The sequence below is a fragment of the Thunnus maccoyii genome, chromosome 13 (assembly GCF_910596095.1).
Source record: "Thunnus maccoyii chromosome 13, fThuMac1.1, whole genome shotgun sequence".
NCBI classification, from domain to species: Eukaryota; Metazoa; Chordata; class Actinopteri; order Scombriformes; family Scombridae; genus Thunnus; species Thunnus maccoyii.
The window spans coordinates 15,613,329-15,631,356 of NC_056545.1; the positions used below are offsets into that span (position 1 = coordinate 15,613,329).

Genomic DNA, 18,028 nt, shown 5'->3' on the forward strand with positions numbered 1-18,028 from the left:
AGTAACAAATACCTGGAGGGGTTCAGAGGAGGCAACGAGGAAGATTGTGATGACTCACAGTCATACTGTCCATCTGCATTGTAATATGGATTTATTTGCAACAAGCCATAGTTCTACCTCTGAATGATGCAGACATCTGTGCTGGTGAATGCACAGTCAGGAGCTAAAGCTGCACTGCTTTAGCTGTGGTGAAAAACAGGCATTATGAGTTAATTTAAAAAAAAAACTGGAAAATATATTTATGAACTGAGGGGAAAAAAAGAAAATTGAAATATCCTTTTAAACATATCTTTTTATCTTCCAAATGGTTTTTTTGTTTGTTTTTTATAACAGAAAAATGACACAATGGCATGAAATTGCAATAGATTTACAAAAGATCAATAACAATGACACATAAGGAAAAGAAAAAATACAAACAATTAAACAAAAATGGTTATAAATATCTTTTTTGTATATAATTATCCTTTTTTAAACATTTCTGTAACATTTTTCAAATCTATTTGTGGACCTTTTTATTCCAGCACTGACTGAAAACTACTGACACATACAAACTACCAAATAGTAGTTGTAGATGGAGATGTGGTTGTCATGGTAGTGAGCACACTTGTCTCCTAGCAAACGTCCCATTCTAGAACGTTCCCACAGTTGTCGTGGAGACTGTGCCCAGAATGTTAATGTATCTCTGCAGTGCTGCCATGGCAACCAGCGAGTTGCATTCCAGCTCATGCCTAAAAGTGTGTGAAGAGAGCGGAGAGGGAACACAGGAGGGGTTTCCAGCACTGCCAAGGTTGGGAGGGGATGTGCGGTGTCATTCATTGTGTAGTTTTCACTCACTGGGGGCAAAATTTGAGGAGGTGCCAGCCCTCCTGTTGGCGCTATTAATACACCTCCTGCATGTGCTCACATTCAAGGTTGATAGAGAGTGCATAAACCGGTCTGAATACAGGAAGTTACATCACAAAACGGCAGAGAGGTTGCCCTCTTCTGGACTTGGATGGGTACTATGTGTGTGTGTGTGTGCATGTGTGTGTGAATAGAAGGCCGACAGGCTCCCTCACAGCTCCTCTCCACCCATGAAGGGCAGACACACACACACACATGCACTGACACACAGTTTGTGTAATGTGGTTTGCAGCAAGGACAGGGGAGTCTCCTGCTCTGGAGGAAAGTCTGGGATACTCAGGACTCTGTTTTCAGCAGGATGAAGAGCAGGGGAGCCTGGAGAAGATGACATCTCTCTCTAAACACTGGCTGGTAGGGCCCAGAGATTGATTACATGAATGTGCTATTGATGCCTTTTTGTTCTTCTGTTGTTTGCGATACATGCAGCGGTTTTCTGCTACACTTGAGCCTGAATAAGGTGTTCCTTATATATAAACTAGGACTGAAGACATTAGACCTGTGTCTATTTTGGATATTCTGCAGTTTTGATGTGGGCACTTTAATATAGGTGGTCTTCAAAGCCAAACAACTGTCACTTTGAGGCATTTTTTACTTAAAATTGTACTCAGTGTGATCTTCCATCTGTGTTCCAGGATTTCCACATATTCAGCATCATTCCAGAGTTCATCTGATGAGATTTAGCTCCAGTCCTCTCTTCTGTAAGGTGACACCACTGCAGGAACAGTTCATAATCTTCCTGTCATCAGCTGTTGTCTAAGGCTCTTAGCTTACTCACATGCATGCATTCACACATGCCACATAAACAGACACACATGTGACAGTGACAAAGCCCTTCTCAGGTTACACTCAGCAGTTCAATTCAAACTTATTATGCATTTGAGATTTAAAGAGCAACTTAACATCAGGCTGAAACACACAGAGTTTTACTGCCCCTCTCTTCACCTGTAACCACGCCCAGCAATGATGTCATGGTGTACTGACCACACCCTTGAGTACACTTCTACATCACAGCTGAGAAGTTAAACCACTGAAGGTCAGCAAAACATTATTTTCAGCAGCTGTTAGAGGAAAACTAAAATTTATTACAGGTTTTTTTATTTTTTCATAGGTTTTATGTGTCAGTTATTCTGAAAATGCAGCATCACTGTTAAAAATTTGTCAATGGGGTCAGACGATAAGTTGTAAACAATTTATTTGGAAAAGAAAAGGTAAATTGCAACTGTCTGTTCTCCGTTACCACAGTTTACAAACCAGCCTCCTGTCTCAATATTAACCTGCATCATCTCCATATAAAGTAGTAGCTAATTTGGCAAAACTATTGGTGTGTTTACAGGCCATCTGATAGACTTACCACTTGTGTTTGTTGCCCTGTTGGATCTATTCCTAGCATTATTTTGGTAAATACATTATAACCAATAGAACCATTAGCAACAAAACAAAACTAAAGTTGTAATAAAGTCTTGTTTTTCCTTTAAGTTTCTTTTTAATAGCTTATTGTCAATGAACTTGTGTAAACACTGTGGTCTTTTCTCCCTTAGGCCACCTGCACAGTTGTATTACTGCCTTGTGTACAGAGGCATCATGGGAAACGTGGTCCAGTGCTGTCAAACACTGTCAGACTACTTTAAGTGTAAGGATGCACCGGTCCGCAGTGAGGCTGAAAGATCTCCTCTGCTATCCAGCGAAGGGAGTGAATGCGACTCCTCGACCCTGCCAGACAACCCGGAGGACGATATGTTAACCGTCTCCACCGGTGTGACAAACCCCGCCCTCGAACCAGAACACTTCCTGTTCCCTGACATCATCCTAAGCAGCAACCTCGGAGGGGACGTGGCTCTGGTGGAGCCGATGGTGTGTCTGCTGGTGTCTGAAGAGGAGGAAGGAGGTGGTGGCGAGGGAGTGAGGGTGGGTGAAGGACAAGAGAGGAGCAACAGAGGGAGAAACAGGGGCTACTCTGAGGTTGAGACGCAAACCGAAGTGGAGACGCAGATTGGAATGGGGGTACAGACGCAGACAGAGTCCCAGGCAGAAGTTCAGACGCAAACAGAAATGCTGGTGTGCAGAAATGAGACTGTGGAGAAAGAAGTAAACACACTAATAAATACTGGCGTTGCAAAAGAGATGGTTGTGGATATTTGGGAAGGTGATGGAATACTGAAACAGGTGGATGTGCTCTTGGAGGCAACAACATCACATGAGATACACTCAGATAATCAAATCACCACCAAAGTTTCTGAAGAAGTAGAAGTTTTTGAAGAGCTGGAGGTTCCAGGAAAGGTGGAAATACAGACAGAGAGAAACACATTGGTGTATACTGGAGTAACAGAGGAGGGAAACGCTGATGAAAAGCAGAAAACAACACAAGAGAATGTCTTTAGGTTGCAGCAGAATACTGTTGCAGCCCAGGAAAATACAGACTTTGCCTACACTGAGCGCTGCAATTTGCAGGCACAGGTCAAGGAAAAAGAACAAAACATTGAATCAGAGCATGACTCAGTGATGCTGACTGAACACAATGTAAACAACATGGATGAGAACATTGCTGCAGCGGAGAAAAACACCATTGTGGACAATCTTGGCCCTGCTGTAGACCTGAAACAACAGAGCATTCAGACTAATGAACAGATGGGACAAGAGACTGTGGTGACCAATCAGAATGTAAATAAAAAGGACAATATCCACAAAAAAACAAAATTGAATCTGTCAGCAGATCAGTCCGTTGACAGTCCAGATCAGATTCAGTGTGAGGAAAACTTGCACCCAGCAAAGAGGGAAGAGGACCATGACACGCCTGCCCTGCAGCATGTTTTGGAGCTGGACAAAGCTCTGCCACAGGTGGAAGAGGAAGGGCCTGAGATGAAGAATGTGACATTGTTTTTAGTTGACAGGCTGTTTCTGGCAGCACCACATGTCAAAGGTGTGTGTTTGTCTGATATGTTTTTTTGTGCTTTCAGCTGCAGCCTGTATCATCATACATCCTGCTTTCATCCTCACACCCTTATTTTGTATCTTCTGCACTGTTGTCAGCAGTGCCTCCAAGTCAAACTGAAGAAAGCCCTGAGAACGATGGCCCGGAGCAGTCTGATGTTGATAAAAGGGAGCAACTTAGCATCCGTGACATAGTTGATCTCCAAGAAACGGGCTTCCCTGTCAGAATCCAACCTCCTGGAACAGAAAGTTTCGAGCTTCAGGTCCTGCTTGACATGATTATTAAATGTTTTTAAATACGATTATTAAAGACATCACTTTATCTTTATGTCTTTCTAATTCACTCCAGTCCAACTCTCTGTCTGTTTTCTCCTCTTAGGTATCAGGCCAGATGTTGGTGGCGGAGCTGCAGCAGGTGCTGATGGATCATGAGCTAACCTGCCACCGCACATGCTTCTCCCTCCAGCTGGGAGGCGCCGTGCTTGACAGCCTCACGGAGTTACGCTCCATCCAGGGCATCCAGGATGGAGGGCTGATCAAGGTGGTGGAGGGTAACTGTCTCTTTCTTTTTTACATTCTTTATAAGAAGTCTGTCTGTGATAATTAACAGTTCACTTTGGAGTGCAACAATGTTGGCCTCTGGCTCCTGTCCAGTTTGATTAGAGCTCACATCAAGGACTTCACATGGACCAGTAAACACCTTCTCACAAGAAAACGCTTTTTACATGTCATCCAAACTGGTATTAACTTCTGCAGGTGTCAGACACATGCTCAGTCTTTGTGTTTGCAAACATGATGAAAATGGCCCAAAACTTCATCCAGGAAGGTTTACAACATTATCTCTGACTCCACAAAGACCAACCACTGAGTTATTTTTCAAATTGAATCTATATTCAACTATAAATTATGTGCATCACTCACTTTAAACCTGCACTATAAATGTACTTGCATCTGCATTTTGTGAAAAAAAAGCAATTCTATGCATTGTTCATTTTAATATATTGATCTTCATAAATTTTGTCTGCTTATGTTTACAAATGTGAAATCACCTGTTAAATGAGAAAAATATATTACTATTGCAGTGGAAAGCAAACACACTTTTAAAAAAGGTTATGCTTTAAAATGTATAGTTGATGAATAGTATCACTGTAGCACAATTGGATATAATATTATAGCTTGATACGTTTTTCTACACTTGAGACAATACTGAACTGCACTGTTTTGTTTTATATTGTCCAGACATGCATTGATTTGCAGTGATGGAAGATGTATTTAGATCCTTTATTTAAAAGTACCAATACAACAATGTAAAAATACTACATTACAAGTAAAAGTCCTACATTCAAAATCCTAGTTAAAAGTACAGAAACATTATGAGCAGAATATACATATCGAAAGTAAAGCCCCTGTGTGTTATACTATTATATAATTATTATATAATTATTATTATATTTTGTTATTAGATAGTTAATACTGATGCATCAATGCATACAAAAAGTAGAATTTTATTGCTGTAACTAGTCCAGGTGGAACTAGTTTCCACTACTTCTATAATCTGCTTTTTTGCTAAATATTTGATCATTTTTCCTTTGTCAAATAAATGTAGTGAAGTTAAAAAGTATAATATTTCTCTCTGAAATGTAGTAGAGTAGAAGAATAAAGTAGCAGAAAAAGTAAATATTCAAGTAAAGTACTTGAGTAAAAGTACTTTCTGTCTTTACTCCATTTTTGATTTGTTTCATGAAATGCGTCATGGCAACAAGAAAGTTTCCCATTCACCTTGTCCTTGTATAAGATTGAATTTAACACTTTATATGCTTATTTTCTGATCTTGCTACAGATTCTTACTCTGTGCGTGATGCTCGTCTTCATCTCAGACATGTCCGTGATCTTCTGAGGAGTCTTGACCCCACAGATGCGTACAATGGAATGAACGGCAGCTCTCTGTCTTACCTCACCTTCTACACCCGAGGAGAAAAGGGTGATGTTGTCCTCTCATACCTCCTCACATCCTCCTCACTTGTCTGTGCGTTCTGTCAGTAATCATTTGACTCTTTCACCTCCACATTCATCCATTCAGATAGTGAAAGTGTGACGAAGAGGCGAGCTTCTGAAAAGGAGTCTCTTGACTGCAGCCCTCCAGAATACGTCCTCCCTGGATGCAAGGAACGACTGCTTACTCCGCTGCAGCCAGTCAGAGGTGACTGGAAGGTGAGAGACCAGCTTTTGTACTGCAAATATGACTGGTTACATATAAAACATCTATAAAAACATGTCTTCATCTATAGTGAGTATTCTTGGGACTGCTTTTCTGTGTTGGGTAGCCGTTACAGTGCCTGCGGGTCCTGACCATGAGCAGCTGGAACCCTCCTCCAGGAAACAGGAAGATGCATGGGGACTTAATGTACCTCAATGTCCTGACTATGGAAGACAGAGAACTCAACATTACATCCTCCACACGTGGTTTCTACCTCAACCAGTGAGTTTTAAACTGTTCAGCCATTTGAGAGTGTTCTAAACTATGAACTCAGCCTCAAAAATATTGTATTTCTGCCTCTTTAAGTTCCACAAGAAAGACCCAGAGAGCAGTAAACTGAGAGAGCCAAGAGGAGTAGGCATTGTTATAATGATTATGTACAATGTTTGCTTTCCTCTGACTGCTCCAGGTCAACTAGCTTCAACTTCAATCCTAAACCTGCAGTTCCCAAAATCCTTTGCCACTCTCTAGTTGAGCTGTTAAGTCAGGTCAGCCCTGCCTTCAGGAAAAACTTCAACGCCCTGCAGAAGAAGAGGTGAGAAAACCTTACGAACCCAATGTATGGTAACAATTTGTTGAAAACTGGGAACACCAGTATAATTTCTATAATTTACCTGAGTGTTGATAATAGTAGAAATAACATGAAACTGATCCTTATTGACACTTTCATCCCATTTTCTGTCTCTTGCTGTGAATCAGAGTCCAGCAGCATCCTTATGAGCGGATTGCAGCACCTTTCCAGGTGTTCACCTGGATCGCCCCTCATGGAGACCACACCCTCGACTGTGTCAGAGCGGAGGAGACACACACCAGTCGCATGGGCCAGGACGAGCAAACAGCCGGGCAGGTTGCTGACACAAAACTAATTTTGGAAATGCAGACAAATATAACGTTTCAGTGCAGTGCAGGATTTTTGCTGTGTGCATGTAGGAACATACACACAAACCCAGTGGTTTCATGGTGCTGATGCTGATTTTTAGTTTGTGTGTTATGAGCACAGAGTCGGGAGTGGAATGAGGAGCTGCAGGGATGCAGGGAACTCCCCAGAAACTCTCTTCAAGAGCGTCTGCACAGAGAGAGGAGTGTATTCAAGGTGAGACCACATCTTTCCAATCCTCTCTCTGACTGGTGAACAAAGAAGCATCAGTTGAATACTTGAAGCAGTATCCAGGAGTATAGGATGGACAAGATGAAGAACTAAACCTCCCTTGTCCTATTCTTCCTCTGTTCTGTGAAGTCATTCCTTCCTTTTGCTGCTGTGCAATTAGATTGTGCTTCTTTACTGACAAGGCAAACCGTGTTAACTAAGATATTCATCCCTCCATCTAGACCAACAGTGACTTTGTTGCCGCTGCGACACGAGGTGCTGTAGCAGTTATCGACGGTAATGTCATGCCTTTAAACCCAGGGGAGGCACCTCATATGCAGATGTTCATCTGGAACAACCTCTTCTTCAGCCTGGGGTTTGACATTTCTGAGCACTACCGCCCACTAGGGGGCAACACCGCAGCTCATGCTGCTGCCATCTGTGACCTCAGAGGAGCTCAGGTAGGTAATTAAGTGATGAGTCCTGTCTCACAAACTCTGAGAGTAAAACCTCTGCAAGTGGTGGTTTCATAGAAAGATTATTTTACTTTCACTTTTAAAACATATATCTAATCTAATCCTATGCCACACAATCAGAAATTAGCAGGAATGCTTGTATGTTCTTGCCATCAAATGACAAATATTTATAAACTACAGGCATACACATCTGTGGACATAGAGGGGCTCCACACACTTGGGACAGCTGTGGTGGATTATCGTGGTATCCGTGTCATCGCTCAGACGATCGTTCCAGGGATACTCGAGAAAAATCAGGAGCAGAGTGTCGTCTACGGCTCTAATGACTATGGAAAAACTGTTTTTACACACCCCAGGTACACTCACACAAAACAATTAAGTCTTAAACTTTAGATATTTAGATCTTATTCAAGTAAAAGTTCAAACGTGTAATCTTGCAGGTTGAGGCAACTCCATGTCTATTTAATTTTCTCAACATTATTAAAGCAGAAGTGTGTTTTTCTGCAGGTTTCTGGAGCTTCTTGATAAAACCAGTAAACCACTGAGAATCCAGCGTCACCAGGTGCTCGACCACAACAACAGCTCAGTGGAGCTTTGCTCTGGCATCGAGACCAAAGGCATCCTGGGTAATGACGGACGAGCCTACATCTTGGACCTTCTCAGGACCTTCCCCCCAGACCTTAACTTCCAGTTCTCAGAAACAGAGGAGATGAGAGAGGAAGTGCCGAAGGAATGTCAGAGCTTTGGTTACCCGCGGCGACACCATCACAGCCTGGCCAGCCTGAGACCGGAGCTGGTGGAGGCCTTCGTCCAACACAGGTGAGACAGAGGACATGTTGAGCCCTTTGATGTATGAACTGAGCTTTGTAAATAAAGTTTCCCATTCCTGATACTTTATGTTTTCTGTTGCAGGTATGAAGTTTATGTCAAGATGGTGTCGCATGGGCTCAGCCAGCTGGAGGAACGTCCTGAGGGGCGGCAGACAGAGAGAGATCCAGCAGAGATGATTCAGGATGAAGTCAACAAGCCGAGAATTGGAGATACAGCTGCAGATGGAGCTGACATGGGTGAATAAGACCAGCTAAATGAAGTGAAATTATAAAATGTAATGTAGGGTTGCAACTAATCATTATTTTCATTATCGATTAATCCATTGGTTATTTTCTTGAATAATTTAGCTATTGGTCCATAAAATATCAAAAAATGGTGAAAAATGTCAAACGCTGTTTCCCAAGGCTCAAGACATCCCATCAAACAATCCATAACCCAAAAATACTCTTTTTACCCTCACAGCAGATGAAAGAAACCAGAAAATATTCACATTTGAGAAGCTTGAATCAGAGAATTTGGACATGTTTAAAAAAATGACTCCAAACTAACAATCGATTATCAAAATCATTGACAATCAATTTAATAGTTGGATCCTAATCAATTAATAAACTAATCGTTGCAGCTCTAATATATTGGTAAACCGGGCGTAAAGAGGCTACAAGCTACAAAATTAACTGAATAAAGGACGTAGTAAGACATACAAATGCATTGAAATGTGAAGAACTGTGAGGTTGAAAGTTTATTCTTGAAGTTGTTAGTAGTTTAGTAGCTGCTCTAGAGCTTTTGATCATATCACATGATCTTCATCAGCGGATGGAGTTTGCTCATGAATTAGAGATGTTCAAATTTTCAGTTTTAATTAAGTTTCAATTTTAAGGACTTCTCATTCATGTTGGTTTAAAAGCTGAGGTTGAAAGTTTGTTGGACCTGGAAAAGGTTGATTTCAACACAGAGACATATCAGTCAAAAGTAATTTATTTAACTCAAAGAAATAATATACCAACTAACTGGTGGGGTGTGTAAGTTGGAGAAACATCAGTAGTGTTTGTAATGTATGGATGAGTGAAAATGTGGTGTAAAGAGTGTTGGATGGTGCAACAAACCAAACAAAAGAAGAAAGCTGAGGCCCCTGCAGTAGGCACGGCTGAGAGAGAGAGACCGAGACTCCCAGAAGGCAGTCCGTTTATGCCTTCTGGGAAGCCCAACCCAGATGGGCAGGTACAAGGCAAGTAGAGTAGAGTAAGGCACACAAATTAATTATTACTGAAACCTCAAAAAATGCAAATATTCATTGTAAACTAATGAATGAGGCCAAAGAAAGTTGTGAGGATTGTGATATTGTACTATGTCAATTAATGATTTATCGTTTTGTTGGTTTTTTAAACTTTTTTTTTTTCCTTTTATAGAATTTCACAGCAGAAATGTGATCATGAAAGCTTGTGAGGCTGTCGGATCAGTGAGTGACTCTTGCTTTGACATCCGCTTCAATCCTGATGTTTGCTCTCCAGGTAAAGCATTAAGAGGATGTGTGTGTGTGTGTGTATAAGGTTAAAAAAAAAAGAAGACTAAGATTAAACCGTGTGTCTTCGCTGTAGGTGTTTGTTTCCCCTCTGAGAATGCTGAGGACGTTCAGAGGCAGAGACGGTTGTTATGGGACACGACTGCTTTTCTGCTCTCTAATCAGATTTCAGCTGTGGTGAGTCTTGAGTGGAACAATACTCAGAACTTTCATGTGCATGGAGAAGATATTTATATTGTGTTTGTGTGTGTGTGTGTGTGTGTGTGGTAGCTGAGGGACTGTCTCGACCACATGGCGGTGCCGATGGATGGTGAGACCTTGACCTCAGTGCTACACCAGCGGGGTGTGAACGTGCGTTACCTGGGCAGCCTGCTGATGGAGCTGGACAGGGTGGAGGAAGGAGGGAGACTCAGACACATACAGGTACTTGAGTCATCATTGCTTCCTTCCTCTTGCTGTGAGTTTAAATTTATTTGAGTTTAAATTGATAAGCTTTCCTCAACATCACTTGAATCACATTGAGTAAGATATTCATTAATGTGGCCTGACAGAAGTGGAAGCAACCGTTGCCTCCTCGTCGTCCATTAATTCCTGATAATGGACACCTCGTCGGGCATTATCCCTTACATTGGATCGTTAATGAATGATTGAACACAGGTGTAATCATATTTATTGAAATATGATTATAATATATACATAACAAATTCTGACAGTGTGTTATGAAGTATTTATTAATTGTTTATACACACGTACAAATCATTCAGATTTTGTTCATAAATGTGTTCAAAACTCCTGAAGACATGTTGAAGTTGAAGGTGGAAAAAACTCAAGTGCTGGATTTTCTCTCAGGGCTTTCAGCTGCATATAACAACTGCAGCTGTTATATGACATAATCAATCATTAATTGACTGTTTAGACATTAGTTACAGATGTTTCACATGAGTTATAGTTGTTGTCAGATATATTAATAAACACTCAATATTTTATCTTAGCATTTTTAATAAAATAAAGTCATTATTCTTGTGTCTAATGACATTATAAATATTGAGCGCACACTCATCAAGTGTGATTAACTGTATAACAACAAAACACTGACAGGACGCAGAACATCTGTTGGATGCAGGTCTAATTGCAGGGATTCAAACCTGTAACACTGCAATACAGGATGGTTTCTGTATCTAATTAAAGGCTTTCCTCCTTTAAGACCTTCAACACTCTTTGCTGATTGTAAGCAGGGAATCATTTTCACTGTGGTGATATGTAACTTGTGTCAATGTATAATTTATCAGTCTGGGAACGTATGACAGATGTGTCTTGACAATGGTTCAGGCTTAATGAGATGAACTGGATTAGATTTCACAGCCTGAAGTAATTACATCTGTTTCACAGTGATATAGTCCCAGACCTTTCCAACTGTTGGAAATTACCACTACTAGATCACAGAAAACCCAGTAACAGTGGTGGTTAGTTCAAGTACAGGTGGGAGAGATAAGAGATGGTAATTACTGAGAGCTCCACAAATGTGTTAACCAAAATAAATACTCTTATAGACCAGTTAGATATTAACCTCTCCAGTAAACTGAACAAAAAATACTGTAGTGTTTAGAAATTTAAGGTGCTTCATCCTCCATCTAAATCATATACACTTATCCATTAAATCAATGTCAAAGGTTTTACTACTTTTCTCTTGTCAAGGCCAAACTTATCTCTAATCAGTGTCTTTTGTAACAGATCAAATGTTTCTTCACAGAGAATTTCTATGAGTGAAGTCATCATCAGAAGTGCAAAACACATCTTCAGGACCTATCTACAGGTGACGTACTCAAATAACATCCACAAGCAACATGTCAGAATATAATATTTTGCAACCTGGCTTTAATTTTCCTGTTTTTCTCTCAGGATGTGGAACCTGCAGCTTTCTCTGCTGCTGTCAGCCACTTCCTAAACTGCCTCCTGAGCTCCACCTCCTGTTTCCCCGACTCCTGCTCAGACGAGCTGCTCACTCGTCGCAGGAGCCGACGTCGACGTAGCCACGGGAGTCGAGTTTCCATGTTGACAGACACTGTGTGGGCTAAACTGACCGCCAGCGAGCTGTGGGGCAGGATCAGGACTGAGGCTGAAAATTATTATCACTACACAATTGACAGGTGTGTGTTTGTGTGTGTGTGTGTGTGTGTTTGTGGCTGGATATTTGCAACAGGATTTTTCACTGTTATTCTTTTTGTGTTCAGTGAAAGTATGGATGAGGTTATAGGGAAATATGGCCTTCAGAGGATCTCCTTACTGAGAGAGATGGCAATCAAGACTGGCATCCAGGTCAGACATCGCCTCCATAACACATTTACCTATGAAATTAAATGAATCCCGTCTACATTAAAGCTGCACTAGATAAGAATTTTAGCTGAAACCACCTCTTTTATCAGTAAAAATGTGAAGCTGCAATTGATAAAAGTTTCTCATCCCCACTTTCTGTGACACCACTTAATTTGGCTCAAAGTGAGGAATAAGGACTAGAGACATAAAATGTTCTTCTTCACAGCAAGTTCTGTGCTGATCAACTATGATTGAATCTGCTGCAAAAGTTGTTTTTTTCTCCGTTATTTTCACCCTGTCCAGCAACCAAGAGAAGATTTAGATGTGAGATAATCTTCTGAAGCCACACCTGTCTGGTCAAGCTCAGAGAAAAAAATGTACGCTTAAATTTGACGCTTAATGAGGTCTGGCTATGTAAGATTAGTATGAGGACTGACATTATGCTTCAGGACTTTTAGGTGCTGGAATTCCTCAAACACGTAAAAATTAAATTAATCTCCAGCATCGAATTTTTTTGCCAAAGATCAAAGGTATCTAGTGCAGCTTTAATACGCATTTCAAAATCTCCCTTTCACTCAAATTGTGTTTTCCCCTCTAACCTCTTCTTCATTTTGTCTGTACTTTAGGTGCAGTTGAGGGAATATGCATTTGAGTCTCGACACAGGCCAGCGTTTGGTGAGGAAGACGTCGTTAACATGTTTCCTGTGGTCAAACATCTCAAACCTACAGCAACAGATGCCACACGGCTTGTGCAAAATGCTCAGGTGGCGGTACAGCAGGGTGAGAGACATGGACACAAACATTCACAACTGCGTACTGTATATGCACTGTATGTTTACTGTATATATACTGTATGTTTACATTTGAGTAGCGCGGTGAGCTAGCCTGGGTGTTTAAAGTGACTGACCATTAACTGGAGTGTCTTTATGGAAAATGATCTGCTCTGCTGATGCACCGCAGCTGTGATGATGTGAAATAATGTTTTCCTACATTATACACAGTAGAACCACATCATTATATTTTCAACATGGGAAGTCAAGTTAAGGATATGCTTGACATTCAAGTGGTTTAAACTCTGATGTTGCTAGGAAACTGACAACATAAATAGACATAGCAATGTTCCCATTTCAAAATTAATGCAAGTTATTTGGTGGTTTTTATTATTATTTAAAATGTGACTTTGTTTTAAAAGTAACTACTCAGAAAAAGCCCCTTTGTTAGATGTTCAGAGGCATTCAGACACTTTTTACTCACAAAGGTCATTCAAATGGACTCGTTCTTGTGCACTCTGTAAACAAGCCTCCTCTTAAAGGCACCATAAGATTATATGAGCTGTTCATTAGGGCCACCATACCGGCATTACCCAATCTCTAATCAATACTGATCCTGGCTGAATTCAGTTTGGAGGTGAAGATTTGTCTACAGTGGCTCTGCAGCTTCCTCCCTGGATATCCATCTTCTGTCTTTCTACATGGCAACAGCATAAGTCATGTATCCAACACTGATTTCCACAGATTTTCACTTGTTAATGGGTGAAATCATTTATTTCATTTGATGAGCAGATTCAGTACTCATCAGTATGTTTTATGTTTTCTTTTAGGCCTCCTCAAAGAGGGCTATGAACTGATTAGCCAGGCCCTGACTCTGTTCAGCAGCGTGTGTGGGGTCCTGCATGAGGATGTGTGCATGTGCCTGCGTCTCCTGGGACGGCTCAGCTACATCTTGGGGGAATATGCAGACGTAAATATGCATTACAATTCATTTTTATAACGTTATTAGACATCATCACCCCACATCTCAAGTTTTAAGATATTAATGGAGTGGTAACAAGCAGCCATTCAGTCTGAATATGATGATACAAACAGACAAAAACACATTTGTGTGCTTTCATAAAGTAATGTCTTTCTCATTAATCCATGTCTCACAGGCCCTCAGCCACCAGGAAAAGGCTGTCATGAGTAGTGAGAGAGTACAAGGTATAGACCACCCACAGACCATACAAGACTACGTGAGTTTCTTCACCTTTTCGTTGATCCAAAACATTTTAATCCTGTTTCTCTTTTACTTAGCTCAACTGATTTCTTTCTGTGATTCAGACTTTCCTGGCCCTGTACTGCTTTGCTGGAGGTCGGCAATCAACCTCCCTGCAGCTGCTGTATCGTGCTCGTTACCTCGCCCTGCTTGTGAGCGGAGAAGATCATCCACAGGTCGCTCTGCTGGATGTAAGTGAGTCGTCACCTGCAAATGGTTTCTCTGCTGGAGTTTTCTTTCTTTTATGTTATTAACAGTAAACATCTATTTAGATCTAATCAATTTTAGACATTAAAATGAGTTTATGTAAATTATTTGGTTAATTAAAAAGTCAAAATAATCCAATACAAAGCATCACCAACATTTACTGGAACCCTATTATAGAAAATCATGAGGGAAGGAACAAATGAGGATTTTTTTTATTAGCAAAGCAGATAAAATGTTTTTATTGAACAAATGAATACAGAATACTTACACTGAATACAGAAGAAATATTAACATTATATATTTAACCTGTTAACCAATAGGCTTCTTTATCCCTCCCACCTTCCGGGTAAATCACTCAATGTACAAAAATCATGACAATCAACCAACATAAGAAATTTACACCTTTAAGATTTTAAGAAGATTAAAATGTTGGATCACAGGACCTCAATAAAACTTGAGGAAATCATTGTAGATTAGGTACTGGGAAATGCAAATAGGCACAACTTGAAGCCTTTCCAGACCATCAGAAAACACTGAATACAAAAACCATGTGACAGTTACTTGACCCATCGTTATATTTTCAAGATTTCTGTGTGTATGAAATCATGTGTTTAAGTCCCTGTTGTGCTCCCTTACATTAGAGTATGCTGGGTCTAGTGCTTCATGGACTGATGGAGTATGAGCTTTCCCTGAAGTTCCTACAGAATGCCTTCATTTTAACCTCAAAATACCACGGCGCCACATCCCTGAAGCATGCGCATAGGTGAGACAGTTTGTCATTACGTTCCTCTCTGGTCATGTATTCTTATATTCAGAAACAGGTTACACTTGCTGTGACCTTCATATGCATAAATTTCTACCTTCCTTTATTTCCATTTTCATCATCGTTACCTCTCTATGTGTATCTTCTGTACAGTCATCATCTGCTCGCCACGGTGTACGAGAGCAAAGGAGAGTTTCGATCAGCTCTGCAACACGAGAAAGAGGCTTATTCAATATATAAGAGCCAGGTCAGCTTTAAAATGCAATGTTTGCTGATGGTTTATGCTATGCTATGTTTTAACTGGGAGTCTTCATTGTTGCACACATGCAGGTTGGTGAGAACCATGACAGTACGAAGGAAAGCTCAGAGTACCTGAAGAGCCTCACTCAGCAGGCTGTGATCCTTCAGAAAGCCATCAACCAAATCTACAGTAACACACCCAGTGCCTGTATTCCGCCTCCAAAGGTTTGTACAGCTTTATAAACGCAAACACGCTATCACGGCAATGCTAGTGAACCCAAGTGCAGCACACAGAGAGACAGGAGGCAATGAATTAAGTTGCAAGGCAGTTTATTGCTGGGCAGGAAGCACAAAACTGGGGGCAGAGGTTTGGGCATGAAGCTGGGGCCTAATAGGGGCAAGGGAATGATGAGGGGAGCCAGGCAGAAAGCAGGGAGCCGAGCTGATCAGAGGAGAGAGACAGACGATGCAGGAGGACTGGAAACCGGGGCTGGAGTCAGGCTAAGGTTCTCTACAGGCACAGAGAAACAGGGTTTAGGCAAATGCCGGATCCTGACAGAACAGTAACCAGAACAAAGATAGGCCGGAAGCGTGACTGACTGTGTGAACAGAGTCTATGATCTGATGAAGAGGTGGAGGCTGAACCAGATATTTATACAGGGTTAATCATGATGATTGACAGCTGGATGCCTGACTCCCGCACACCAGTCGTCACTCCTGTAATTAAGCAAACATAGACACACAAGGAGGAGGAAAGGGAGAGAGTGGCTAGGAGGAGGAGGAGGCAGAAGTGGAGGACATGGACACACACACATGCAAACATGCAAGAATATAACTGCACTGTCTGTACAAAAATATACATTTCTGGTCATGTGATCGTTTATGTCATTTGTGTTTCTCCAGTTTTCCATACCAAGCCTTCCTAAAATCCTTCAGCAGCTCAACCTGACCTGTGGAATAATCCTCATTCCTCTCAGGTGAACACTGAACTCGCAGTTATGGCAGCAAAAATGATGATTATTCTGACAAAGGGTGAAGATAGGGTGATTTTATAAATAGCATCTTCAAAACATTAAAATTGTTTCATGAAACGATGATTTCTCACATATAGTCTTATGTCTTTCTCTCTAGTGCAAAAGAAATCGCAGACCTGAGGACTCAGCTGAAAGGGAAGGAAAAGTTTCAAGTGGAAGAGCTGGAAAATCAGTTATTGAAGCATAAAGACGTAATAACGTCAGACAACAGACAACAACACTGAACTATGGACTTGGAGGCACAGTTACAATAGAACATCTGTGTATTCAGTCAAACCTCTGAAAATGACTGCAGAGAACGAAGAGAACGACGAGAACAACTCTGAGCAAACTGGGACTCCAGTTAACCTACTTTGGATAACAGCTATATAGTAACAGACAGGTGTAGTTGCCTACTTTTGGAAGAGGAGTTTGTTCTGTTGTTGACTATGAAGGACTGGATGTTGAAGAGATCCTCAGCCTTTTTTCTAGTCTACATTATCTAATGCAGACCTATCTGCTGTCATGAAACAGCTCTTGTTAAAATATGTGGGATCCAGGACTTGAATGAACTCTGCAGGCTGTAGCTTTGCTGGGAAACGTGTATGACTCTCCTCCTTTTGTCAGAAAAATGCATAAAAAATAAAATCAAAGATGATACTGCTAGATGAACGGACAAGCACATGATGTTTAGGCTGACTTCTAATGAGAAAAACAGTATAGCAACAGTGTTACTAAAAGTCACAATTTCTTAGATTTTTAAATGATGTTGTCTTCTTGCAATCCCTCCTGCGTCCACTGGGTTTCACACTTGTGTCATGAACAGTTCTCTGAAGATGGTGGGTTATTTGTCTTTGCCCGAATATTAAAATAATCTCTGACTGTTTTGGATGTGTACCAGAAATCTGTTATAATTTAACCCAAGTTGTTGTCATTAAAATCCAGGTGACTGTAGGGTAACAATAAGTATCTCAGCATTATATGTCTTAACTCTACAAGAACAAAACTATTTGTCTCCAAGATGGAAATCAGAGCATCACACTTTGAACTGGTATCAAGTGACTTTTTTTTGGAGTTGATCCTGTAAGACTAAGTGAATTTTATACATTATCCCGAATGACTGCTATTTCAATGTGGCTTACAAGTGTTGATCCAAAAATGTACCCGTCTAGTAAATGTAAAATCATTTTGGGTTGTGTTATAGTTTCCTGGGAGTTGTTCCATTATTCAGCATCCATGAAGAAGCTGCATAATTAAAAGTCCCGAGGTGACATCATCACTTCAGTCTGTCGTTCTGCTGGTTATCTCCATGAGAAATGTGTTTACAATTAAAATTGTTCAAATGAAAACTTGACTGTACATATAATAATAAAGATTACACATGTAATTATCATTATTAATATTATTTAATTGTTTATTTAAGAAACTAAAATACAAAACCTCAGACATCTCAGCTTGAC

At 40.7% G+C, this 18,028-nt stretch overlaps 1 protein-coding gene across 4 annotated transcripts; it reads left to right on the forward strand.

Annotated features, from left to right (window-relative positions):
* The first annotated feature begins 740 nt into the window (after window positions 1-740).
* On the forward strand, window positions 741-17,241 carry LOC121909631 (clustered mitochondria protein homolog). Of its 4 annotated transcripts, XM_042430160.1 has the most exons (31): window positions 741-998; window positions 1,136-1,254; window positions 1,536-1,601; window positions 2,442-3,820; window positions 3,931-4,094; window positions 4,211-4,382; window positions 5,672-5,812; window positions 5,912-6,042; window positions 6,156-6,310; window positions 6,498-6,623; window positions 6,788-6,935; window positions 7,089-7,181; window positions 7,418-7,636; window positions 7,832-8,007; window positions 8,159-8,470; window positions 8,564-8,718; window positions 9,889-9,990; window positions 10,078-10,178; window positions 10,272-10,424; window positions 11,752-11,814; window positions 11,901-12,148; window positions 12,233-12,317; window positions 12,941-13,094; window positions 13,915-14,054; window positions 14,242-14,322; window positions 14,411-14,536; window positions 15,194-15,315; window positions 15,469-15,562; window positions 15,646-15,780; window positions 16,459-16,532; window positions 16,687-17,241. In XM_042430160.1, exons 4-31 carry the CDS (start codon window positions 2,485-2,487, stop codon window positions 16,811-16,813), a joined length of 5,133 nt encoding a protein of 1,710 aa, XP_042286094.1. In that variant the 5' UTR covers window positions 741-998; window positions 1,136-1,254; window positions 1,536-1,601; window positions 2,442-2,484; the 3' UTR covers window positions 16,814-17,241. The 4 variants fall into 4 exon arrangements, with proteins under 4 accessions (XP_042286094.1, XP_042286093.1, XP_042286092.1 ...); XM_042430159.1 differs by having other exon boundaries at window positions 741-1,254; window positions 1,536-1,606; XM_042430158.1 differs by having other exon boundaries at window positions 741-1,254.
* Window positions 17,242-18,028: the final 787 nt, after the last annotated feature.